The sequence below is a fragment of the Haplochromis burtoni genome, unplaced genomic scaffold (assembly GCF_018398535.1).
Source record: "Haplochromis burtoni strain Fernald_Lab_line unplaced genomic scaffold, NCSU_Asbu1 Contig_1, whole genome shotgun sequence".
Lineage (NCBI taxonomy): Eukaryota > Metazoa > Chordata > Actinopteri > Cichliformes > Cichlidae > Haplochromis > Haplochromis burtoni.
In genome coordinates this window covers 3,978,434-4,005,844 of record NW_024582362.1, presented here as the reverse complement: position 1 = coordinate 4,005,844, position 27,411 = coordinate 3,978,434, and the positions used below count along the sequence as shown (strand labels likewise).

Below are 27,411 nucleotides of genomic sequence, written 5' to 3'. Positions count from 1 at the left end.
ATTCATTTATTAGTTATTTATTAAGTGCTTGTTTACTGATTTTTCCCCTTAATTACATATAAAAATAAAACAAGTTTGCATTTTATTTGCAAGTTAGAAGTGTTCCAGTGGCTGTATCCGCTGCTAATATCTCATCCCTTGTCACTCAGTGGAAGTATCCAATTCTTATATTAAAAAATGATATTTGTTCATGAATATAGGTGGAAGAAGATGGATAGATGAGTGCTTTAGTTACCATGTTTTTAAATATGTCGTCTTCTGATATGATTTAGGCCCGCCCCAGGAGAACATGGCAAACCCTAAAGAGAAAACTCCAATGTGTTTGGTGAATGAGTTAGCCCGTTTCAACAGGATCCAACCACAGTACAAGCTCCTCAATGAGAGAGGCCCTGCACACGCTAAGGTAAAAAAAAGTTTTTCAGATGTAGCATTATCATGTCAATATGGAATAATATTTAATAAATCTCAGGAGGTAGTTCAGTGTAATTCTTGTTTTGACACACATCCACATGTGCTAAGTAAATAAAGCATTTGCACTTTTTGTAATTAGTAATTAGTTATTGGCTGTGCTGAGAGCACCGAACTCCTGCCAAAAGTTCTGTAAGAAGGATATTGATAAAAATGTTGGGTAATGTCTTCCTCTGTGGGTGTCACTTCCAGATCTTCACCGTGCAGCTGACTCTTGGGGAGCAGGTGTGGGAGGCAGAGGGCACCAGTATTAAAAAGGCGCAACACTCCACAGCTGCCAAAGCACTGGCTGAGAGTGTCCTTCCCAGGCCAGCGCCCCGCTCCCCTAAAGCTGACATCAACAGTAACCCAGGTACTGCAGCCACAACTGAATTTCTTTTAACTGTTAAAAAAGCAAGTGGCTGGGAAGGATTACCATGAATTGCACCTTTTACTGTTTCTATGGCTATGCATGTGATAGCTGCTATAGTTTCAAGAAGAATGCTTGAACCATTTGGAAAAAGCTGCAAAACAAGTTGATGCTTGGTTATAATCTGCTAAACTCTTAAAAATGGAGGTGTCTTTTTTTTACAGGAAACATAGACAGCACTCTATTCATATATTATTAGGTATTAAATTAATGATTAACACTGTATGTCTTATAGAAGAACTTAAATGTTAACTTGGGCTGTGGCTCAGCTGTAGCAGCAGAAAGAAGATATTGCCTTTAGATCCAGGGAGAATGAGGCCGCCAAGAAGGAGGTACTTTTACTCCCTGTTCATTAACTAAGAGTGTCAAGATTTCTCAAATCTTTGAGGGCAACAAAGCAGGTTTTCATCCTCCAAAAGTTTTACAGTATTTTTTAACCTTGTGGTAAGGAGGAATTTTTCTCAAGCTAAGCTTGTTTCTTTGGTCCACTGTTATCCTAAAGCACAATCTGGGCCTATCTTAAAGTTAGTTGCTAGCACTATGTCTAACATTTAAAAGCTTAACCTCTTCATTGATACTGTTTGAAGTTGGAATCATAGACGAGCAAATATTAAAGCTATACATTCTTTTTTTTTGCTTCTTACTTACTTCTTAGGATTATTGAGAGGCTGGAGCGTATCTGGGCTGTTGAAAGGTGAAAGACAGAGATAGACAGTCACACACACACTTGTAACAAATTTAGAATCACCGGTTAACCAAACAAGCATGTCTTAAGACTATGGGAGGAAGCCAGAGTACCCAGAGACAACCCACGCAAGCATAGTCACTACCATGCTTCCTGGAATAGCAAATACGCGCCAATAATCAAAAAGTTAAGAGTGTAACAGAGTGAAGATCAGATAAAAGGACACATTTTTGTCATCTTTTCTTCATTGGACTTACTGGCAGTTTAAAAGGCTGTAGTGAGTTACTGACTTGTGATGCTAGTGATACATGGATAAAAAGGTTAGGGTCCACATCCTGTGGACAAGAGTATCCAATGGAATAAATGGCAAATAAACAATGGATGAACTTGATAAAGCTGCTGCAGGGTCAGGTCTTGGGATTATACACTCCACTTTACTGTCAAACTGTTAAAATACTTCAGTGGAACAGAGCCATTGTCAAGAATAGGCTCACAGTTTTTAAAGTCTGGTCACCATATGAAACATCTTGTTGTAATTGTTCCATCTATCTTTACTGGTCATGGTAAAATCACTCCCTAGTTTCCACGTAGGAGATGAAAGATAAAATCTACAGTCATCTATCTGTGCAAACATAAATTTTGCAGTTCATCTGACATAATATTAGACTCCAGCAGTTTACCCTAGATATTTGCAGACACGAATCAATCCTGTGCTTTTTTTATGGCAGTTTGCTGTGAACAAGATCTAAAATTACGACAGCACTGTGAACATTTTTCAGTTTTTTAACCTGTTTACCAGAAGCAGTTTCATTTTCTTGCAGATGGTTAAAACCAAGTTTGTGCTGTTCATTTCTGTGTGCACACATCTGCAGGAATTTATAGTTAGCATTAAAGCCCATGCATTTACACTTCTAGTAGCTCGCCTTGTCTCATCCTCCTAAAATTGGAAACAATGTTTAGATTTTTTTAATTGAAACTCACTAACGTTCATTCATTTTAAAGTCTGGTGTTAAAATAAAAGTATGGATTGGATGTTAGCACACTGGATAGAGCTAAAAAGTCCCTTTACAGAGGAAGTTAATTTATACCTGTCTGTACAATCATGAATTTAAAGTGCAATGCATTTATGTACTTAGGGGGCATTTTGGTTTTTCATCTGAGTGACTTTTCTTCCCAGCATTGCTGCCAAGCAACTGGGAATATTCAGATAATTGATGTTCAAGGAAACAACAAAAAACAGTATAAAGTGTCTCAGTAAAACCTAGGAACAGGCTTACAGTTTATCACTAGCCAAATTAATACCACTAGTCTGGACTTACCTCCCTTGCCCTCTGCGACTTTGTAGTGGTAAAAGGCCTCAAAGCCAGGCTTTTAATGGGATTAAGAAAGTCCAAAAAATCCTGTGATAAATTATGCAACATCACTGAGAAGTGGTGGTATTAGTGGTGCATACATCCTGGGGGTACTTTTTACTTAGAATGCAGTTTCACGTGGCAAATGTTAGGCTGCACAGTGCAGCTTTCTGCCTGTGTGTCTTTTCTAGAAAATATTTTGTTTCCATCTTTTTAGACTGCTTGGACCATTTTAAGCCATTTTGTTTGCTGCTGCCAGAAAAAGAAGTTCACATCAGTGTTTTTAAAAACCTCCCTGTCTTGGTTTTAATCTTTTCCGTGCTTGCATCTGCAATCTCACTCACACAGGCAGTATAACACCCACAGTCGAGCTGAATGGTCTGGCCATGAAGAGAGGGGAGCCGGCTATCTACAGGCCTTTGGATCCCAAGCCGATGCCCAACTACAGAGCCAATTACAACTTCAGAGGGATGTTTAACCAAAGGTGAGCTCCCAAAAATGAATGATTTGATTGGCTCAGCTGTTATTCATTTTAGTTTCAAAGCTACTTGCTGATTGGTTTATTGTTCAACCTTTAAGGGTGGGGGAAAATTATTCATGACAAGATGAGCTTCTTTTTCTTTAAGTAAAGTCTTTTATACTCACCTTTCGACCTGGAACCCCAACCAAAGTTAGATTTAGGTTTTCTTTGTTTTACCATCACTGCTGCATTGTTTGTAACAACAGCACACGCTTGCTGATTCTAATGCAACAGCTTTTGCTTTATCCAACCACCAAGATTAGCATTTCTCTTTGTTGTGGGTGTCGATAATCTGCGGTAATATACAAAGGAAGAGAGGGTCTTTGACATTCATCTGACTTGGTGTGGGCATGGTCTTGATAAATTTTAGATGATGTTTCTTTGATCCCAACTGGCTTAAATGTGTGTCAGGCATGGCTCTCCGCTCCATATGTTTTCTAAACTGATGAACGTGGTGCCCTCATGGGTTCCCTGTGCACTCTGTCTCTGTCAACTTTCTTTCGTTGTTTTTTCTGTGCTGGAGCCACCCGACCATTTCCTAAACTCTGTAAAAGTGCCACAGAGGTGCAATTAATGATCTCCTCTCCCCCAGGAGAGAAATGCTATGTAGGTCTGTGAATTTGCTGAGCTAATCCAGGTATACCCTGTTACTCCCAGTTAGGAAAACAATGGGAAATCTGTTTTCTGTTTTGGACAGTGCACAAATAGTATGTTTGGCTTTTAGTTTTATCCCACAAGCGTATCTTCACAATTTTACTCAACTGTCAGCTTAGGATAAACATTACATTTAGTTATATTAATTAGTCTCCTAAATGCTATATTATTTTAAATACTGACATAGTTTGTGATTAAAACTTAACAGAAGTTGAGTTATGCGGCTCCAAAAAGTGCACTGTTCCTAATAAAGTTAGTATTCATCTAGGATTGTTTGACATACTTGGTGTTATTTTCAGGACACATTATAATCCCCTCAAGGTGGCAGTGTTTCCTCATGTAAAGTCCCATAACACTTCTTTCTAGGGGTGCCTAGTGAAGGCCTTAGATCCCATTTTGTAACCTGCAAGTTAGGAATGTGGTGAATTTATGAAAGCTTTTCTGTGTGTATGGGTTCAGTGTTGTAATCATAAGGATTTTAAATTAACATCTTCAATATTAAAGCACTAAGCAAAGTGAAATGTCATGAAGAAGAGATTTTTTTCCATCTATATTTTTGTTCATTAATGCTATTAGGTGCAGCATTCTGACATCAGTTCTGCTGAGCGCAGTTTATTTTTTAAAAGATGCCAGTCAATCAGTTGCACTGTTGGGTAACAGAGTGTAGTCAGGAGACAGTCTAGCATCTGGCTCACATCTTCTACTATTTGATCCATGCAGGAGCAAACAGGGGTGAAAGATAAATGGGGTAGAGGAGAAAATCTGTTTTCCAGCATCTGTCTGTCAATGTCATATGTCACAGTGAGGAGACAGGCAGTATCTATTCCTCATGGCCTGTTTTGTTTTCTTATGGCACTGTGTAAAGGAAGCAGAAAGGGGGTTGGAGGACGTGTGTGTCTCAAACAGAAGTGACATAAGAAAGACATTTATTATTCCAAGGTCATTATGTTTCCATGAGGTCTCTTTCTTTCAGTGTAGTCAAGCCCCGATTAATGATAGTAAGACCTTCTGAATATGAATTCTCTTACTTAGATGACTAACTATGTGGCAGAGTGACAGGCCATATCCACAATCGGTCACCTTAATGATGGTGCAGGGAAACGAAGGTTTCCTCATGCCCATGCCCTTACCTATTATGATGAATAAGAGTGATCCAAAGTCATGTTGATGGAAAATCTGACCATTAAAAGGGCAGTCTGGCTATGATCTATCAGCGCGCTAATCACCGCCCAGACCAGTATTGATTCATTCAGAAAGTGCCCTGATGAGAAAATACAGCGATAATATGAAATGTACATTTATCAGAGTCTTAATGAATCTTATTTATGGCGAAGGACTTATGCATAATTCTTTCCCATCCAAGTCCATCTTTAAATCAGTGATTCATCTCTGCTATCATCCAGACGTGACCACACCATTGAACAACAGTGATCAGCTCACTCAGTCAGTTACTGAGCTGCTATGAAACATGTGTGGAAATTTAGCCCGAGTGATTATGAAAAAAAATGATCACAGAATCGGAAAATATTTGTGTTATCATGAAATCTGGTTACATCAACCGTTTTCACGGACAACCCCTGTGTTATCATTGGAACACCTGATTCCAATGAGTCATACTGCGCTCCTCCAGTTTATCCACGACGCTCCCAGCTTTCCTCCTGCTGCTCTGATCTCAGGGGGGCGGGGCGCCTGCATCCTGCATTCTGTCAGAGTTGGAATTTGGATAGGACTTTCCCTGTTAGAGCAAAGCTTAGCGGCCTGAAGCCGCCTACCTCCTCCCAGTCCTCATTTGGTTATGACACCAACATCATGTCTGTTGGAAGAACAGTGGGCTGAAATACTGGGGGTGCTTTGCACTGTGACATTTCCTCCTGTGATGATGTTCAGATACTACGCTGGCCATTACTGCTTTCTCTGTAGGAAACTGAGAGGAAGAGTGACTCACCTTTACTGCTGAAAATTCAGTGCCTGTTTTATATTATATTGGCCAGTCTGCTGTATGTAGGAGAATAAGTAAAGACCCAATTTGCTTTGGTTTGTAAAGCATTTTTAGATCAACTGTGAGAAACATTACTGCTTATTAAATCTCTACTTGTATTGAGAAACCCACAGATACGTTTTAGTGGCCTCTAGCTCATTGGATGGATGTAGTGGTTCGATGTCATTGCTCCTACTGACCTTGGTTCCAGTCACAGCAGGCACTTGTTTTCAGTGGAATAACTTTGATAAATCCACTACATTTTATCCATTTTGCAGTTAGTGAGCATTGAACATAGAACATTTAGCAGATAAAAGGGGGCTTGAATAATACTGAGCCTACACTGAGGGTTAAATGGGATGTCTCGTGTGTTTGGTTTCAGGGTTGAGTACATGGGTGCACATCAGCAATAATTACAGGGAATGCTTTTACACATAAAGGCCTGCTTTGAATATATTGGTGGACTTATGATAAAAATAATTTGAAATAGTGTTATACAATACATAAAATTACATGAAATCAGGAAGGGCAGAATATTTATATTCACTATTAATGCCACTGGGTTATTTGTACAAGTGTCCCCCTTTGAATAGTCCCACAGAGAGTTCACTTATAGCTCAAATACCCCAGCTAAACTAATGAACTATTTATAAGGGCAAAACAAAAAAAGAATAAAAACAATTAAGTGAAAATTCTTTACATTCATAAATCATCCAAATAATTTTTATGGTATAATAAAATCCATTTTCATTTTTAATAGGCTGCTTGCTGCTGTGCTTTGTTAGTCACTTTGATGATTAGAGAGGTTACATCTGCATGTTGTTTTTGAAACGCCTCCCTGTACACAATGATGCCACTGCTAAGATGATCTGCGTGGGAGCATAAACAAAAAAGACTAACTCACGGTGAATTAAAAACTCATCCTCAGGATGGTTGCTATAAAAAGATGGTTTATTCTGTGATGCTTTGTATGACGCTAACCTCTTTTGGGTAAAAAGAGTACATCTTCGAGTGTTATTTACTGTTCTTGTTCTTTATGCTGTAAGAACAGTAAGAATGCTGTTGTTCTCACTGTTCTTGATCAGTTGTACCTCCATGTCCACAATTTATTATAAGTAGACTACAGTACTTGAACATATTTAAAATGTATGCAAAACTTTAGCTTTGGAGGTGCTCATATGGATCCTGCTGCTGTATGATGCTTAAAGGTATGTAACTAACACAGAAGAAAGACTCCTACAAACAACTGGAGGGAACAAATTTAACTTTAGGTCCTGTGAAAAATTACATTCAAGGTTTACAAATATATCAGGTATAATTTTATATTTTTTGGTCTATACACAGGCCTCAATAAATGCTGCATATTCCTCAATTGTTGAATGTCACATCATGTAAAGGGTTAATCGCATTACAATTGTGCTCCAGACTTGGTCTGTAGCTGTATGGAAATGTCAGTGTAAAATCACTTTCATGTAAGAACTATAAGAAGAGACAGTTGCAATGGAAGGATATTTGAGTACCCTTCCCATGCCTTCAGGAAAACGGTATAACATCAAACAGCAATGACAGCAGCACAGACACAAAGGGCGCACACAGACACACAGGTGTACTTTGTCATCTACATTTCTAATTGGGGCAACCTGTCCCATTGAAAAGGCAAATCTGCCCATGAGCGCTTTTTTATATTCAACATTTCATGTCATCTCCTCTACTGTGGAGGTATTAGATATCCTCCGAGGTTCCCTTTGCACACACAGTCATCTTTTTTTCACTCACTTTCTCCCACTCAGGTTTATTTTTCTGTAGTGCTCTCTGGCCAATTGGGCTTTGTAGTCTCAAACGGCCTAATCGGGACACTGTGTGCTCTTTTGTCCAGTAAGGCATTACAGATACCGTTTTCTTGCCCATCCAAACCCCCCAAGGTAAACTTCAGAGGAGTTACTCCTATTGCATTATTCCTTAAAAATTTTCCACATATTCGTGTGTGTCTCTAAATCATAAATTACACAAGTAGATAAATTAACATTGGCGGAAATCCAGTCTAAAGGATAACATGTCTTAATTGCACAAATGGGTGTAAACTCATAAAGCAGTGTTTTATTGAAGAGACTGGGGGTGGAGGAGTGAAATACAGATCCAACATAAACAAATGCTTGGAATGATTTGTGCTCAGCAGACTCACTGACAAAGAAGTCTGGGCTCTCCTTTCATCTCCTCTCTTCTGAGTGGATTTTCTTGTTTGTGTATCCCTGTGTGTCCTCCTCTCCTCCTTTTCTTCCTTGATGCATTGAATTTAAAAATGGAACTGAGGCCACGATGTACAAAGTAGGCTAAATCAGTGGAATCACCTTTCATAATGCTGCCTTTTAGGATGTTTGTCAGGGAGAGTCAGAGGACTAAATAGGCATTTTTACAAAGAACTGACGTCTGTGCATTTTTCGCAAGAATAACACTTGAATCTCTTCTCAAGAAATTGTGCACTTTGCTGCAGCGCTCAAAGCGATTAGCCTTACCTCCTTAGTTGCTGTGCAATATCAGTACTTTGCAGTAAACATCTGTCAAGAGGAATGGTTGACGTTCCTGGCTGTTTGCTGAGTAATTTGGATCGCTCTTTATTTAGGGCATTAGACACCAGAACCACATAACACGCATCATAACATCTGCACCCATTGTTGGCATGGTTCATCACGGGTTAATGCACATCAGCTCATAGGGACACATTACTGTCCTACTTTCTGGTGCTGCAGAGTATTAACAGCAGCAATTTCATTATGTTCACCCATTATGTCTGTAAATTGGAGTGCACCTAGTGTAGTCTCCAGAAAAACTCCTGTAGTTTTTTGTGATCTCATTTAGACTGTTAGATTATTTCTTAAACATTGCCACCAGGATACGGATTGGCAAATTGCACTTAAAGGTGTTATACCTGTAAGAAGTGTTTCAACTGTTTTGTAGATAGACATTTCCAGTTTAGTTTATAGTTCAGGGCTACACCCAGATGTTCTAATCTCAGTCGTTGTAGGCGGATAGGTTCCTGTTTCTGGGAAAACAGATTCAAAAGTTTTTTAAACCACATTTTGAACGAGGTCCACATCACAATCATCATTCTGCTGCAGTTGGATCCATCACTGGAAGATGTGACGAAGATTACAGAAATATCACAAATCTATTACAAATTTATCCTTGGTTTACTTTGAATTGAATAAAGCCAGCAGCAGACACACGGTTGAAATATGCATCTCCCCCTTTTTAGGAACTGTCATCTTGCATCATTATAATTCTCTTCAGAGCGTGCAAAGTCAAAACAGAGTTTGTTTTTTAAATGATTCTGCATTTCGTCTTTGGTGGTCCTACAAGTGGAATCATATCATCCAGTCTTTATTTTACATCCTGTACAGTAAGTAATTGACACTGTGTTTCTTTCTCAGCATAAGCAAACCACAGTTCAGCCAAAAAAAGGGGAAAAAACACTTTTAAGCACACATCAGCAGGATATTTGCTTGTTTAAACAGCTTTGTTCTCATCTGGTTGAAAGACTCAAAGAGCAGTAACCAATAAAGAAAAATAAATAGTATTGCCTAGAACATTGCCTTTGTCAATAAATTAACTAGTTAGCCTGCTGCTAAATCACTAAATTTGCTATTTTTTATTTCTTTATTAGTTGTATAGCATGCAAATATTCATACATACTGTCTCCTGTCTGATGCCCATTAAAGCTGGAACACTCAATTAGAGTGCTTCATTAATTTTTAGATGCATTAAATGGCAAAAATTGTGCTGCATATTGCTTTAGAGATGTTGGTATAAAAATACAAAGTAAAAACTGTGACAGGCATAATGGCTGACACAGAAACCACATCGTAATAATCTGGCCATAAGAAATTCGTAGTATTTATTTTCAGTAAATGGCATGAGATTTTTTTTTTTTAACAAAGCAATTAGTTTTTCCCTTTTAATGACAATGAACATAAAACAGCAGGTCTCAAAGTAATATTCTTAATGAGGACAGAAGGCTCTGATTTTATGCTGATCCTCAGCCAGCCATTCCTCTCAGTCAGCCAAGACTTAACAATTGGCACTAAAAGGGCACAGGGGCTAAGAACTGTTTCTTGCTATGTCACATAAATGCACAAGTGGTATAATTGGTTTGCGCACACTGGCACAGTCTTCTGTGCTTAAGAAGTCAGAATTATTCACGCGATGCCTGTTTTTTTCAGTCAGATTATTAACGAATAGACTATTTTCCAGTGGTTGCTTTTATTACTAACCTAATGAAATCAAGCCTTGTTTTTTGTTTTACTCTAGCACATTAATATTTTTCCCTGGAGTATGCTACCTGTCAGTTTCGCTACTGTAAATGATACTATCATGTATGGAAACAGTACTTAATGCACCACTGCAGCTCAGCAATAGAGCGGGCAGGACCTACACACAGCTGTGATGGGAGTACAAGGAGGGCACCAAGACAGCACGCTGATTACAGAGCATGCACAAAGAGAGCTTTAATCTCTTGTAGAAAATGAAAACCACAACAGTAAAAACAATGAACACTGTCATTTTTGACAATTTAATTAAAATAAGTCATGAAAGCTTTGGTTTATGCACAGCGCCTGTTCGTTATTCCAGATTAATATCTTCTGTCCTTAAAGTCGGTGATTCGAGTTGTCCATAAGAGACACCAGCTGTCTGCAGTACAAAGACACAGCCGTGCATTACACTGGAGGAATATGAGGGAGGAAATAGATTGCTCCCATGGTGAGCTTTAATGAAAATCTACAGAATGTAAGGTTTAGTTATATTAAATCTCTGATTTAATGCAACGGAGAGACAAACCAGTCGATGAATCTTGAACAAAAATCTATGGGAAAATTTTATGTCACTGAATGTGGCAGTTCTTGTGACATATTCCACCCCTTCCCCCCAAAAGCCAGTCATCTGCAGAACCTAGAAGCACTAGCCAATCATCTTGGCGTCGTGAAGCACTCTACATGCACAGTAGAAGTTCAACCTATGGGGCAAAAAAGCTTTTTGAACCTTATTGTGATGGAAAGTCACCAAGACTATTAATTGTTTCTTATCAGAGTTTACTGGTGACTCTACATGGACAGCTTTTTCTCTCCCAGTTATAATGAAAACTGCCGTTATGGCTCCGTCAAGGGCTAAGAGTGGCAAGACTAGCTTTTAAGGGATGCTAAATGAACTATAAAATGAGAGCTTCAGTCTTAGGTCGACACTTTATTTTACTAAAGTTCTCTCACTGGACACCTGAGTGATTTGACACGTTGTTGTATGTTTGATGTTTTTATATTAAAATGCCACGAGATTCTAAATTCTATAACACTAAAGGCTTGACAGCAAATCTGTTTATCTCTGTCACAGTTGCCTAATGGAACCACTCACTGAGTAGCACTTATTGTGACTTTTGTGAAACTGACACAGATCCTACACACACTCTCTCTCTCTCCCGTTATTCCTTTCTGTTTGTGCTTTCAAAAACCTCCCTTTGTCTATATAGTATTAAAAACAAAATCTAAAGCCAGACATTGTTTTAAGCTACATTTTCAAGCCCCTTAACCAAAAGCTTATTTTTCATTTGTATAGATTTAGATGGGTTATAAATTGGTGTTAGGGAATAAACAAATGCTTTCCATTGGCACTTTCAAAGCTCTGGGTGGTCTTTGGCTGTCACTGTCTTTGTCTAATGATCAACATAACAGAGAGCATTTATGCATACTGGACACTTTAGTGGGTACGCCTTGCTAGGTCTATGTTGGACCTCCTTTTCCCTTCAGAACAGTCTTAATTCTTCATGGCTTCAACAAGGTACTGGAAACAGTCCCCATTTTGCTCCATGTTGATATGATAGCATCACACAAGCACTATTTTACCACATTACCTAGAAGTGCTCTATTTGATTGAGAGGCCAAAATGTTCCAAGAAAATATCCCACTCTACACCACCAGCAGCAACCTGAACCATAAATACAAGGTAGGATGGATCCATGCTTTTATTTTGTTTACGCCAAATTCTAACCCTACCATCTGAATGTTGTGGCAGAAATCAAGACTCGTCAGACCAGGCATCGTTTTTCCAGTCTTTGTCCTGCTGTGCTCTTCTGCTGCTGTAGCCCATCTACATCAAGCTTCAACCTATTGTGTCTTGTGAGATGCTCTTCTGCATACTTTGGTTGTAACAAAGGGTTTTTTGAGTTACTGTTGCCCGTCTTCTGTGGTCAGAGCCTCAGTTGTGTGCCTGATATAACCATATTAATAATAGCCGCTCTTAGTGACATCAGAAAGAGCCAAAAGTATCAAAACTTGTAGAAACTTTGGCTTCTATATGTTGATCCATTGATCAACATCCATCCATCGCATCCATCTGTATAACAGTATATATGGGAGAAAAAATAACCCTGAATTACCCAGCGGTTTTAGATGCATTGCAGATCCCCCTTAAAGAACTTGAATATATAATAAAAACGTCTGTAGTGTTTCATGCAAGTTATTAACAAAAGAAGACATTGGCCATGGACATATTTGAGTTAAGCACCCATAATCTTTGTTTTTGAGTTTCATGTACAGGGGGCTCCAGAAATCATGCTTAATGAGCAATTAGAGCCAAAAAAATACTTTCATTTGGAACCACTCCTCGAACATCACACTGGATCAGCTTCTCCCATGTGGATTAGTGGTTTGTAACCTCAGACAGGGTCCAAAGAAATCTTAATACACAACCTAACACCATGACACTAGATGTTTTGAAAACTGTGTTTACTTGACAACATGGGCTATTTTCTCACACCGCTTTGTATTTTGCATGTGCAATCGCGTGAGGCTGAAGGGAAGGAGAGCAATCAATGATGGACACAGGGAATGAAGTATGGAAGTTGGGAGGGAGAGAAAACAAGTAAAGGTCTGGCAGGAGTTTGGAAGAAAATGCAGCTGGTGGAAGAATGAGTCTGTCCAAGTTTTTGTATTTTTTTTTCCCCCCAGATCTCTGTCACCCTTTTGCTTCCAGTGCAGTCCCATCCCCCTTCAAAAGCTTAGTGTGTGTGTAAATGTGGTTCCATACATACCGCTATTCATGTTTGTATGTGTGGTTAGCAGATCTTGGTATTAAAGCTCAGTGACCCTGGAAGACAAGTAGGCCAGTACCCTCCCTCATTCATGCTCTGTCATTTATCTGTGTCTGATTGGCCCACTTTTTTCTCATTGCAGCATTTTGTTGTAGCAGAATTGTTACCTTTTCATCCCATGTATAAGAGGAACACATAAACGATGCTTTACTTACTTTAAAGCTTTTGGTAGATGGGCTAAATGGAATGGGTCTCAGTATTTTTCCTTTGTTAAAACAGAGCTTTTTTGATTTTCCTTATTTTCTGTCATGACTCTTATAATCATTAATGCTCAAGTTATAAAAATAACAACATCAATGAACGTGCAAGTAATCTTTGATCTTAAAAATGCTCTAATGTTGAGTTTCAGGAAGTTTTTTCGAACCCTTTCTCCCAGTGATGTCAGTGAGAGTAGAGAGGGCCCATTATGGTCGCCACATTGGTTGTTTTGTGAGCCAACTGTGACATCACCACAGCCCTGCCACCATTTATACAGCCACCGAGGGCGCTCCAGACTTGCCGCTGTGAGCACAGAGGCCCCACCCACCTCCTGTTGAAACCTTCTGTTTGAGAGGGGCATCCAGTCAGATGAAAGCTGGCTAATAAGGAAGGTGAAGGATATAAAAGAGCTGGTTTCAAATAGTGGATGAAGCGAGTGTCTTTGTAAAGATCCACTTTGAGTTAAATAAGGTTTATTTTGAACTGTGAGTGATGCAAAGCTACATTATTAGAGTCTAAGAATTATTCTGGAAATGAGCGTAATAGATTTCTTTCAAATCTGTAAAGCCCATCTTTGCTCTCACAATAGCTTTAACTCATCATGTCAGAGATTCCACAAGTTGTTGTAAATATTCTTTCTGGTGAATACTGACTTGACAGCATCACTTCCTTTCTTCGGAGTCGTCAGCTGCATTTTCATGCTGTAAATCTTTTTTGTCTGCCATGTCCCAAAGGGCTTCTTTTGGATTCAGATTCTGGACTAAACTCATTGCCTTGTGAAATTTATGACACCGATGTGAGGAAAACAGTTTTCCTTTCAAGCTGTAGTGCAATTTAATATTAAAAGTAGTAATTTCAAGATGGTAAAGAAGTGAGAAGGTGATGCAACTTCTATTTAAACTCAAAACCATGATGATTGGTATTAAGGGGCTCATAATTTGCCACATAAATATTTCGCTCACCATTAATCACCACTTCCACCATCTTGTATTAATCTTATATTAATGTTTTGTTCTGCACTGTTTCCACTGAAAGTTATGAAGTGTACTTCCTATAAGAGGGCTGGGGGCATGGGGCGCACCAAATTAGGCTTTGTTAGTCAAACATGTTTGAAGAGAGTACGGGTCATCTTGTCTTAGCCGTCGGCCAACAGCTGATTTAAAGCTTTTATAGTAAAAAGACTTTTGTTAGAGAAAAAATACTCTAATGTGAAATGTGACCTATGACACCATACTGATACTGGCTAAAAATACTTTATCCCATGCAATACATGTTTTTTTAACCATAGTGTAGTGGTTAACACATTCAGTTAACACACAAAGGACGTGTGTCTCCTCCCTGCTTCAAGACCGGCCTAAATATTTATGCCAAATCGCTAATATAGATCCATCTACTGCTGCGACCCCTTAGAAATAAGAGACCAGCCAAAGGAAGCTTTTTTAAAAGCATATTTTAAAGAACATGTGTGTTATATTTAAGACGCACAATCAAATGAACCCAGCAGCATAGATCTATGCCCAACTGTAAAAATGTTTTCAGAGCAACAGCTCAACACAGAATCAAATCTGCAAAAAAAACCCCAACAAATTCGTCTTTCCACTGTAAATGCGTTCATTTATATGCAACATGCACTTTTATATAACAAATGATATTGTTGCGCTATATTTTCAAATAACTGAAGAACAGTTGAATGACATCATGATAGTGGAGTGTTTCTGAGGTCATGCTTACCTTTTTGTTTTTTCTCTTTCTGCCATCTCTATAAGTCCTTGAGCCATCTTGAATTACATTATTGATAATATTGATTTTTATTTATTTATTTATTTTTACTGACTGTGCAGAATTGATTTGATTAATTTGGATGATGGGTCTCGTATATTTAATGATGCCTAACTTGAAAAATGAAGGCAAGGAAAACTAGCTTTAAGTGTGATACATTTTTATTAAATTTCCTGTGGTAAAGGCTCTCTGACAGTGGTATTTTTCTCTGTGTGAGTGTGTGAACATATCGTTAGTGTAAGAATTTACAGATTTATAGGCAATGAAAACAAGTCTGTTACTGTGAATATAAATATACTGAGAAATAATAAAAATGTCAAGGTAGAGGCTGAGAAATCAGCTCATTTAGGAACATATATAACATATAACGATTTAGAAAGGAAATACTTTTCATGCAACTGAAAATGGTTTCTAGCTCAAATGTCACACTGTCATTTTTAGTGATAATTAATACGCCAAATGTCCAATTTCCCAGCAGGCCTGTGTGTGGCCTTGGAAGGAAAAAAACTAGAACCTTTGAGTGTATCTGTCTCTTTGTATGTTCAGACATAAGTCTTTGAATGATTAAGATGAAAAAGTAATATCACATGGCCAACATCAAAGAGAGCCGCAGGGAAGGTTGTGCCTTCAAAGTCAAATTCATTACTCACTGCTGAACATTGATGAGTTATCATTTGATTGAGCTGCAGCATTAGGTTTTTTTTTTTTCCCTTGAGTCATAACTAGATACGCACATGCACTCATCTGCGTCATCAGCCGACACAATTTTTGTTTTTTTAATAGTTTTTCTCTTCCTTTTGAGAATTTTCCAAACATTCCCTCAGATGTTCTGGTTCAATTTGCTCTCTGTAGCAGTAATAACAACAAAAATAATGATTGATAACACAGACCATGCTGGTTTAGCTGAGGTGTTTCTCTTTCGAGCACTAATGTGATTTTCCTGCCGTGTGTGTGTAATTTTTTCGGAGTGTATATGTGCTCGCCTGTGTTCTTGGCTTACTTGCTTGTGTGTAAGCCACTACTTTCCCACGTTGTGGAGTCGAGTCTCCCACAGGCATCCCTCCACGTCCCCCTCTCTCTCTTCTCCCTTTCTTTTCTTTCCCTTTCTTCTTCTCTCCTTCAGTCTCACTCCTCTCTCTCTTTCTTACCCCTCTTTCTGTTCTTCTCTGCACCTGTATTCAGTGCTTCAGCCCCAGCTGCTCCCGTCTCAGCTCTGCGCTTTTGGCTGGAGCCCATGTTGCACTTGGCATGTCCTCTGAGACCCTGGGGCCACACTTGACGTGTGAGGGCCAGACAGGCCCCCGCCTAGGGAAGGCCCCTGTGGCCAGAAGTTGAGAGCAGACGAATGAGAGGAGGCCTGTGGGCTGGAGAAAGACCTGCTGGAATTCTGGGAGTAATATGCTGACTCATTCTTAGGCCTGCTGAGCAAGACATTAAGAAAATTCAAGACAAAAAAGGGAAAAAAGGGAGGAGAATTTAAAAAAGAAGCAATGTGTAACTGTAACAGATATGTTATCTTTAATCATTTTGAAAAGAAATTCATGGGGAAAAGCTGTAATGCCAAGTGAGTCATGTTGTTACACAAAGAGGTTCATGATTGTGACATTTGTTCAGATGCTTTGGATTGAGCTGTAATGTCAACAAACTCCAGGAACCTGTAACAGAAGTCTAACTTGTGAGGGTATAAAATGTTTTTTAAACCCTAATCTGTGGCACAATCAGCCAAATATTTATACATTTTATCAAGTTTCATTGGTGAGTCGTGAAGTGTTGAAGTCAAAGTTATGCCTCTCCCACTCATTTCTTGTTAACTTGAACTAATCTCTCGGAAATGTTACCAAGATGGTTGCCAAATGGCTCGAATTTCTTCTAGGAGACCTTTGTGATGCTGTAAGTAATGAACGAATGTTTTTATTGAACACTGTAAAACAATTATCAGTGTTAATCTTAATGAAGTCTTCAAGTTAGATTTTATTGTTGGTTCTTAATTACATAGGCACTTGATGCAGTTTCCATCAGTTATGGTAAAATTGGAATTTCCAAAGTAATAACATCTTGGAACAAGGCAGGAGTCGATGAAGAATTTAAAAGTAAGAGCATGTATGTATGCATGATTGATATATGCATTTTTTTTTATTTTTCTCTGCCCGTTCTGTTGGTTTATGTCTTTTGCCCTTCTCCCCCGTCCCTCTTCTCAGCTGTTTCTCTTTCCCTCTTTCTTTCTCCCCTTCTTTCCCCCAGTCAAGTCTGTCCCGTATTCAGTAAGTGAAAATAAAATAAACAATAAAAGGTGAATCAAATGGACCATTACGGCAAGGCTGGGATGGTCAATTTGGTAAAGTAAATCCGTTGGGCATCTTTGTTTGCCTTTAGACAACAATTCTGATGGCAAAAGAGCCAAACGGGACAGGCAAAAAAAAAAAATAAAAAAATAAAAGTAAGAGCATGTTTGTCACTACGTCAAACACTTGGCCACAACTGTCCACAGTGAATTGTTTTTGACTAAGAAGGTACTTACGGTTACTCCCATGTTTCCCCAAGAGATCACCAACGTGGATGGATCCTAATGTTTAATTTGGCACAGGTTTTGACGCCAGTTGCTCTTCCTCACCAAACCCAACCATTTATTCGAGCTACTGGCACTAGCACAGTAACTTTTTAAAAAATGTGTCTCCTCCCCATCTTAAACTGGGGAACTTTTGCAAGTAAGGTGAATTTTTAATAATGACACGGTGGAGCCACTGTAATTTTTGAGATTAAATCCCTGAAAAATATCTAATCCCCAAAAGGAACTCAAATAAAAATGAACTGAACTGAACTGAACTGAGGCCATGATCCCCATATTGTGAACCCCAACTCATATTGTGTATGGTAAATTTCAGTATGTTGTTAGCATTGTGATGTTATCATTAGCTTAGTGCTCCACTGTTGGAAGCTGCTAGCATGGCAGCTCTTTGTGTTGTTGTACTGTACGACACTAGATAATAAATTAATGATAACATAAGGCCTTGATACCTTTTCATTTAATAACGTGCATGTGTGCAGTTTGTTGAGACAGAAACTGCAAAAGTTTCCATTGCACGCTGATTTTCCTGTCCAGCATCATCAAGCTTCTTGGGTTTCCCCAAATTCCCACACGCACCCAATCAGTTATTTGGACTATGACACCAAGTGGGATGTTGCTCTATAGAAATGTGAACACAGAAAAAAGGAAAGCTGTATATCTCTAAAGGCAGTTTCAGTTTTCTACAACTAGTCATTGTACAAGACAAAGATGTCACTGTATTTACTTAGTATAGATATAAAAGGTTATGAAAAAATTAAATACAGTTTGGGAACCAGACTCGAGTCAAGACCCATTTCCATAAATCTTAACTGCTGCTATCCATTTGTGTCGACCACATATGGTGTCTGTATGTCCTCATGAGTATAAGTGTAAATTGGCAGAGAAGAAAGTGAACAGCGCGGCGGATATAAAAAAAAAACGTCTCTCTTCTCTTATTAGTTTTCCCACTATTTCTCTTTCCTTGTCCTCAGTCCAGCAGACGTTCTCAGCCCTTCTCCTACTGACCCGGGAGGGGGGTATCACACACGCAGACCTCTAAATCTGCTCAGTGACAGCTCAGTCCCACTCTGTCAGGACCCAAAGAAAGAGAGAATAATCTATGTTTGGGGCAAGAAGAAAGAAGAGAGGATATATGTCCCTGCGCTTTGTTTTGCATGCCTGAGCTGAGATTCAATAGCACTGCATTTTTCAAGTGGTTGGCCAACAGGCTATTGTGTAGTAATTGACCCTGATGAAGTGGTGGGCCTTTAATTTGGAAATGGTGTAAACGGTGAGAATTGATAACTTGGCTCATTATGTTAGAGCCAGTTCTTTCCCTAGCATCTGTTTTTAAAGCGGATGTAAACCTTCACTTAAGGTTAAGGCGACATATTGATCGTTTAATGTCCTTTAATGTGCACTCCTGATCTGCCATATTTTGCACTACTAGTTTCGTGATACATCTTCTCTTCTTGCTAATGTTTTTTTGTTGTTGTTTTTTTGTTTGTTTTTTTAATTCCAGGTACCATTATCCTGTTCCTAAGATCTTCTATGTGCAGCTGTCTGTAGGGAGTCATGAGTTTATTGGTGAGGGACGCACTCGCCAAGCAGCCAGACACAACGCTGCCATGAAGGCCCTGCAAGCCCTCCGCAATGAACCCATCCCTGAGCGGCCACCACAGGTAAACACGCGGAAACACATAAAAACAGAAAGGTTACAATAACATTGCATATTTCCCAATGTTTAACCTGCACTTACTAAGTTCTACTGACTTCTGACTGAGTCTTATTGACTTACGGACAATTTTGGACAACCAAACTTGTGAATGTGATAACTTGAGAACAAGTTGATGGAAGATTTTTAATTCATTCCATAGATGCATCTACTGAAAGTCTCAGACAAGTTCCACTCTCAGTGACCTCGACCTCAAGGTCAGAGGTCATGTTTTCAGAAAATCTTCTGAATGTGATAACTCAAGAAGGAAGTCACCTAGGATTGGTAAATGGACTGGTTCTCATATAGGGCTCCTCTTCTCTGAGAATTCAGAGCGATTTTATGCAACTTGCCTCATTCACCCATTCATACAAGCACTTTTTTTCTACACCTTTTCTATGTAAGTGCTTTCGAACATTCACACACCGATGCACGCTCCGGATGAATCAGAGAACAACTTGGGGTTTGTATTTTACCCAAGAATATTTGAAAATCGATACTACTGGTGCATCGAATGGAAGGCTGATGGGTAGCATCTGAACATTCTGTGATTGTCTTACCTGGATGACCGAGCATGCATCAAGACAGTTGTACTGCCAGGTACACGCACAGAAAATCATGTTAACTGCTGACATCCAGAGTCCATCCAGGACCTCATAGATTTGAAACAGATTCAGAAATTCCTCTACAAATAGTGATGTAGTTCTCAGAGTTCATATTGAAATTGTTGAAAGCGACATTGAACTTTACTTTGATTTGGTTCAGAAGTAGGATTGACTAGAGTTCAATGACTGGACAGTAGTCCTGTTGGTCTCGTCACTTTTTCTGAGAAAGTGTTTTCATTATCCAGTGTACTTTCTTTACAGTCTTTATCCTTATTCTGGGGAGTGTACACACATGGAGTTGGCTCGTACTTATATTTGGGCATGTTGAAATACACTGAAAAAGAATTGAAACTAGTGGTGTTCAGTACCATGAGTTTCCTACTAAACCGATACCAAATAAAAGCCCTGGCTGCTATTCATGATATAAATCTGATACCTGTTCTGCACAACAAGTATCACTGTCAGTATCAACGTGACGGGTATTGCTTTCACCTAGTGTAGCAGGACCTACTACAAAGGCAGTTTTGAGTACTTTAGTGGGTCTTTAAATAACTCTCTGGAGGTCTGGATGGATTTTAACATATAGATTCACAAAACCTTGCAGCTTTGAGAATCCTCAAGTTATAAATATTTCTTCTGCATCAAAGTAATCCAGTGGTAGCTGTCAGTCCATCCGATTATAGACAACTTAAGGGGAACATTCGGTTAAACTGGCAAACGTAATTTTCTAAAATGTACACAAATACAACACAAATCAACAGAATTCAGCTTTGAGAGCTTTGTACATGCTTTCCAGCACCCACGAGCACACAGTCTTGGACATCTTATGGCTGCTTTCTAAGCTTTGGCAAAGCTAATAAACACTTAGATTGTTCCTCTGTTCTTTGGAGCCTCATCTGCAGCTTTCATCCTACCCACTGTTATAAACGCCTTCATTAATTAAAGGTGGAAGGATTTTTTTTCTTTATTTTGATTTGGTGTTGCTTAGAGGATGCCTCTAAATCATGTTTTGTAATATTTCTGCAGTTGCTAAGATGATTGCATATTCACCTTTCATCAGATTGAATCCAGATTCAACTCAGCTCTAATTACTCCAATGTATAATTTAAGCCCTGCAATCTCCATAGTTTTAGTTTGCACCTGGCACAGGGTTATTTTCTCTTCCCCTGTTTCTTTTTTCTTGTGCTTTTCTTTCTGCCTTCTCCCAGTGTCATTGTACCTTTCCAGAGTTTCCCTCAGGCATAGCTGTTAACTGTTGTTATCATCTCCCACCGGAAATCAAATTACCCCATATCCTCACAGCCTGGCATCGCTGATGGTTATTCAAAACGCTTTGGCTCTTCTCACTTGCCTGCCTTGCTGTCTTGTGGCGTCGGCCTCCATAAATGAGCTCTTTGTTTGCTGCTGCTTCTGAGTCTTGATTTACAAATTGAGGAACATTCTGTCTACAGTATACGTCTTTCATTCTGTCTCTGCATGAGTCTGTGTGATCCTACATGTGTAAGTGGGCGCCCTCCGGCATAAAATGTTTCTTTTCACCACGGGCTGTCAAACCTTTATTTTGAGGAAGACCGCAGGTAAATATCAATGACACTGTAATTATACTGTTTATACACCAGTGGGGCAACAAGATATATTCCCGGGAATCATAAAACACCTGCAATTTTAATGATTAAATGCTTAAATGAATGACTATATCCCCACTAGTGAGTTTAGCTTTGAGCTAGCCTTCGTTTCTTTATACTATGGTGGGAAATTGGGAAATAGGTGCAGTGACCTATTAGAACATGCAAACATGCAGGCCTGAACTCTCTTAGAAAAGCTTTCTTGTCATTTCTTTAAAGGCACAGTAAGTAATTTTTTTAGTTTCTTAATAGAAAAAACAGATACTATACTCATAAATATATGTTACCATATAAGTTACCTCTTTCAAAAAAATGATGCATTCTCATAAACGTACTAGCCTCGAACCATGACAGAGACTCCACTGTGACTGTAGACCTCTCTCCTGACTCCCTCCATACATATTGACAGTGATGATAGGCCTGATGACTGTTCTTTTGTCCTCCACTTTATCAGTTTCCTCACATTTTTTTAAGGAGATACTGCACAACATCCTGGAGTTGGGACAAGTGTTTGGTTAGAAGTTATTTGTTGGTGCAAAAAGACATGGGAAGAGGAAGTGTTTTTTGCATCAGGCTGCTCATAACAAATTGTTTCTTTGCTAAATTGTATGTTATGTGTAGATGCACATGCACTCATTCTTCCTTTGATTTAGGTACCAAATTAATTACACCTGAATGATCCATAGGTCAATGTTAAGCGTCTTAACAAACAAAATATTCTCTGAATAGGTCAGGTAAATTGTAAAAGCAGGTAATGTCCAAAGAAAAACTTTGAATTCGTCAAGACTGCTTTCAAAAATTACAAGAAAGCATGGCTCCTTGAAACAAAGTTTAAAGAAATAATAGCTAGGGCAAGATTTTTGCACAGTTCTGTATATGCATGTTGCTCTGGGAAAAGTTAAAAGCTCAAGGTGCAAGCTCTGTGAAACAAACAAGCTTGCCTTTAATTTTACTGAATTTCATTTTCATCCTCTGGGAGCCCCTTCTTCCTATCCTTCAATGATCCCTTTTAAAATCAGTTGACCTAAATATAAAAATGAAATGTTTTTCTTCTTTTCATTGACAATAGCTACTTCAAGGTGATTGTTAATATCTGAGAGTTCTGTATGGGTTCTTCTTATACTTATATTTATATACTATTATATAAATAGATGAATTGCTGGATTCAGAGTTAGCCCTCTATTTGTCTTTGTCACTGGAAGGTTGCCAGGTCTGCTTAGTCATTCCGGTTTGCACCCAAACTTATCGAGCAGCTTGTTAATGCAGCTTTGAGATTAATTCATGCTATTAATCAAATATATCAGTGAAACAGAAACATGTGATCATGATAAATATGAATCCAAATTAGAACTGAAATGAGAGCAGTGGGGAAAAAAATGAGATGTGCTCTGAGTCACTTTCAAGTTTCTCTCATGTCCGTGTCTATACAGGGCATTAAGCACATTAGATATGTATTGTATAGTATAGCAGTGCTTATTTATTAGTTAGCCATAGTTGTGACAAATAAAAAATAAATTCCAAACAAATCATTGTCACCACCTTTTATTTTTTTAAACCTAACCAGCTCTCTAAGGTTCTCTTGAGGGAGTAAAACTGTGTCTTTAAAATGCTATTAATAATAATAATAATGGCATAAAAAAGCATTAAATTGCCTTAAATTAAATTCTGATCTGTTTTAAATGTTTTTTGTTTGTGTAGACGGGGAATAAGTAGCATCATTGTGTGCTACTTATGCCCTCTCTACATATTTAGATCACGAGATGAGTGTCCATCCTTAAGGCCATGTTATTTTTTAACAGCCTTTACTCCAATCAGCAGCAAGTTAGCTTTGTTTTGTTTTCACATCAAATTTATTTCACATTTCTGTTCTGAAACTTAATTAATACTATGTAACACAACTGTTGCTGTTTCAGCCTCAAGTTTAGTCCTCATTCTGTTTGAAAGGCCTAAAAAAGACTTTTTTACCTGCTTGCAGGTATAAACAATTTTCTACAGTTTCCAAGTTCTTTCTCTTATCCCTGAGTTGAGTTCTTCACACTGCTATGTCTCCAGTTGCTAGTCCCCGACCAATTGGCAAGTAGTTGCTGAAAGTTGCTGGCAATTGCTAGGCAGCAACAGCTGATTCATAAACCTGTGACCTTGTTTTTATGTTTATGATCAATATCACACTAATGTTACTGTGTGATTAATGCCAATCTAAGTGTCTTAGACCAAAATAGAATATGGCGTATATCTCAGCATAAGTTAGTCACACATGCCTCTTACCATCTGTATGTCTTTAACCCAGTGGGGTAGGTGCAGTAGGACTCCTTCCTGTGAATTTTAAGAGACCTCACAGTGTTAGTCATGTGCCATCAGGTCATGTACTGAGGCAGGAAAAGGAAAGGAGTCCAAAGGGAAAGACTGCAGTCATTCAGAGTTAATCAGACAAAAAGTGAGACGGCTACATTCATCAACAGATAGCACCAAAAAGCCCCTTGTTGTGTGCCTGGTGACGTGATATCTGTGTTGCAAACTAGGTTTTATCATCAGCAGAGGATACTGTGATGACAAATTGAAAGATTTCAATTCAAACATTAATGGGAACGAATTTAAGAATTACTGTAAGTTGGTCTTATCACTAGCTTCGTAATTTCAACCATAAGTTCAACCCAGAGCCGTCATATGTTAAGTCCAGAATTGCTTCATAGGTTAATTAGTTTTTGCTTTTGTGGGAGACAGAAAATAGTTTTAATTTTTAACGGTGAAATGTCATCGAGCCTGTCTCTTAGATATAAATGTGTGATTCTCCCCGTGAGCGCTGATCCTTTGATCTTAAGCTTTTCTTGTTCTCTAGTTTGTTTTAAGGAGGACACAGTTTACGATGTTCACAAATTATAACCGATAATTTAAGCTGGAACAGTTTGTCACTATAAAAATTTCAAATTTAATAGAAAATCAATTTAAGAGGCCTTCCAGTGCAGACAGAGGACCACCAGTCGTGTCCATGTAACCAAGTTTTTAATTCCATATCAGATAAGGATTGTCTCCAGAATACAGACAAGCTTCTCGTTGTGGCAGGTTGGCCGACGTCCACACTGCTGGTGTGCAGTTCAGTATTGTCCATGTTTGATGACATGTCAAACATTGAGTCACTGTTCATTGGAAATTGTGGAAAAAAAAAAAATATTCGTTATCATTTTACCATTGTATCAAATGACAGACCTTTGTTAAACATTTCCCTCTTTCGAATCTTGTATTTGTTTTCCAGAATCCAGAGGAAAAGGGGGAGACGGAGGAAGGCGCTGATGCCAGTAAATCAGAGATCAGCCTGGTCTATGAAATTGCCCTCAAGAGGAACTTGTCTGTTAATTTTGAGGTGAGAACAATATGAGAAATACCCACAAGGATATGTTCGTGCAATGTTATTATTATTGGTACCAAGGGGAATTGCAAGTTATGATCTTCCTTGAAGTAATTTCAGAAGGAATGCAGAATGAAGATAAACTGTGCAGTGAGATGATGTGTAAATAGTCGTGGTGTCCGGGGTTTATGTAATGTCAAAATGTGGGAAGTGTTTCTAAAATTGTTTTCATCAGTAGCCGTGTGAAAAGATAACATGCTGGAATTTGAAGGAGTCACGGTGGGAATCCTTCATTAATAATGCATTTTTTTTATTATTATAAGGACGGACGTTTCCTTTACTTATGCGTCAGTGAGCTCTGTTATCTTAGTGAGACACATTACATATGAGAGTGTGTTTCAGTGCGGTTATGGAATTGATTAAGCATGTGGGAATGGATTCAGTGGTGTGGTGTTGTGACTGGTGACTCAGCTTAGCTGGTGCTAATCGAGTACAAACCCCTAAAAGACACTTTACTTTATTAAATCACATTTCAATCTAGACACCCATCCCTGCCCAGAAGGCAAAACGGTTACACAGCACAAGACTGCAGAGCTTTGTTCCATTATTTGAGTGCTGCGCTCTCTGAGTAGGCTTTATTTGTACAAACTTACTGTTAAATTTAACTATGATGACAAAATCACACCATTCAAAACTCTGCCTCTTAACTCGTTTGTTTTATGCTTAACTAACTTAAATTCGGTTCCTGAGTCAAGCTCATTGTACTGACTTTACATTGTATCTGATTGTTAATAGACTCATTTAATAAGGCTTTAAAACCAGGCTTATTTATGAATGAACTTTACTTACTAGCATCATCTGCTAAACCAAGCTTCAATATGTTATCAGAATTCTGCCTTTTGCCATTAAAACAGGGATTACATGTGTTTCTGAAAACCTGAGTAAAGGCACTTGGTAATTCTGTGCATTTGGCTCACTTTTGGTTTTACAGTTAAGGATGTGTAATCATTGTATTCAGGGATTTTCGTTTTTGTTAAGTACATTGTCTGTCATGTCTAATGCCACCTCAGGATGGGCTTTCTTGGCATACAGTAGTTTCTGTTTCTTAATCACGGCTGCTTCTGGGAAAAGCTTTTTGCATCAGCTGGTAAAACCCGACATCCAAAACTTAAAACATTGTTTCCCTGACATGGTCCACTGGATATGACCAGGATTAAGTTCCTTACTAGCTTTGCCCGACAAGATTCCTTTGGATTCTACAGGGAATCCTACCACATCTTTTCTGACCATTAGAGTCACAACACAACTTTTTTTTTTTTAGTCCATGAAATCTAGTGTGTCCTTGTATGACCCTCTGGTTCAGTGCTCCTTGGCTTTCACCATATCTCAGCTGACTCGTCCAATATTCTCTCCCTCATCGCTCCCCACTTCTTCTTCTGCACTCAGCAAGGTGCCAAAAACAAGAGAGGCTCAGTTTACAATGTGTGCCCCCTCCCTTCCTCCACAGAGTTCCTCCCTTCCACCTCTCTTACATCAGTCCCAAAATTACAGAGGGCAGTTCCTCACAGACACTAGGGGATGTGAAGATGGGCTGAGAGGAAATGAACTGTAAGGAGAGGAAGGGAGGTAAAATCTTCTCACTGTGTTTACTTTGCTTGTTAATAAGAGTTTACACAACAGTGGAAAAATTATCTGCGAAGCTATCCAATCCTCCCTTTTTCCTTCCACCTTTCAACTTCTTTGTTAACAAAATGTATTTACTCACTAGGGTATGGAATGGCTACCCTGTGAGTCCTACCTTGCGTTGAACCAGAGGGATTACACTTACCTTCCTGGAACTGCTATTAATAATTTCATCCAGCTAAGTCTGGATTGACATGATTCATTATCTGTTATGTCTTTGTCACTGGCAGCAGTCATTTCACTTTCATTTTCAGTCCCTCCAAACTGGAGGCTGAGAGCAGCAGTTTTTAAAAGAAGAACATAGCCACATTCCTCCGAGCGGTCTCTCCTCTGCTCACTGTCAGTCTGGAGACAGACTGTTCATTACTGCTGTCTGATGAGCAGTAAATCAGTAAATATTCTCCATGTGCTTTCTCTCACAACACTTATTCTCTTTCACCATCTCCCTACATTTCTGTCAACAGTTCATTTTCTTTGACTATTTCACAAGTTACGAGTTGTGTGCGCTTTTTGACAGCAGCGTTTAGCTTGGTTTGTTTGGTCTACCCTCTACTGTAAAAGGATATCATTATTTAAATCAGAGGGATCAGGTTCATTTTTTTTCTGCGCTACATCAAGCAAATGTTGAAGTGTCAGATGGCAACAAACAATAATCAACAATTTATTTATTTTTAAATAAATGAATAATAAATAATTGGCAAAGCATGTGATTACATAT

At 38.7% G+C, this 27,411-nt stretch overlaps 1 protein-coding gene across 1 annotated transcript in view; it reads left to right on the top strand.

Annotated features, from left to right (window-relative positions):
- stau2 (staufen double-stranded RNA binding protein 2) overlaps positions 1 to 27,411 on the top strand; it is a 104,777-nt gene that overhangs the window by 3,025 nt on the left and 74,341 nt on the right. The window contains exons 3-7 of the mRNA XM_005912151.2: positions 273 to 403; positions 661 to 820; positions 3,263 to 3,398; positions 19,246 to 19,405; positions 24,918 to 25,025. Of these exons, the coding sequence (XP_005912213.1) occupies positions 273 to 403; positions 661 to 820; positions 3,263 to 3,398; positions 19,246 to 19,405; positions 24,918 to 25,025 (695 nt within the window). The remainder of the gene's footprint in view (positions 1 to 272; positions 404 to 660; positions 821 to 3,262; positions 3,399 to 19,245; positions 19,406 to 24,917; positions 25,026 to 27,411) is intronic.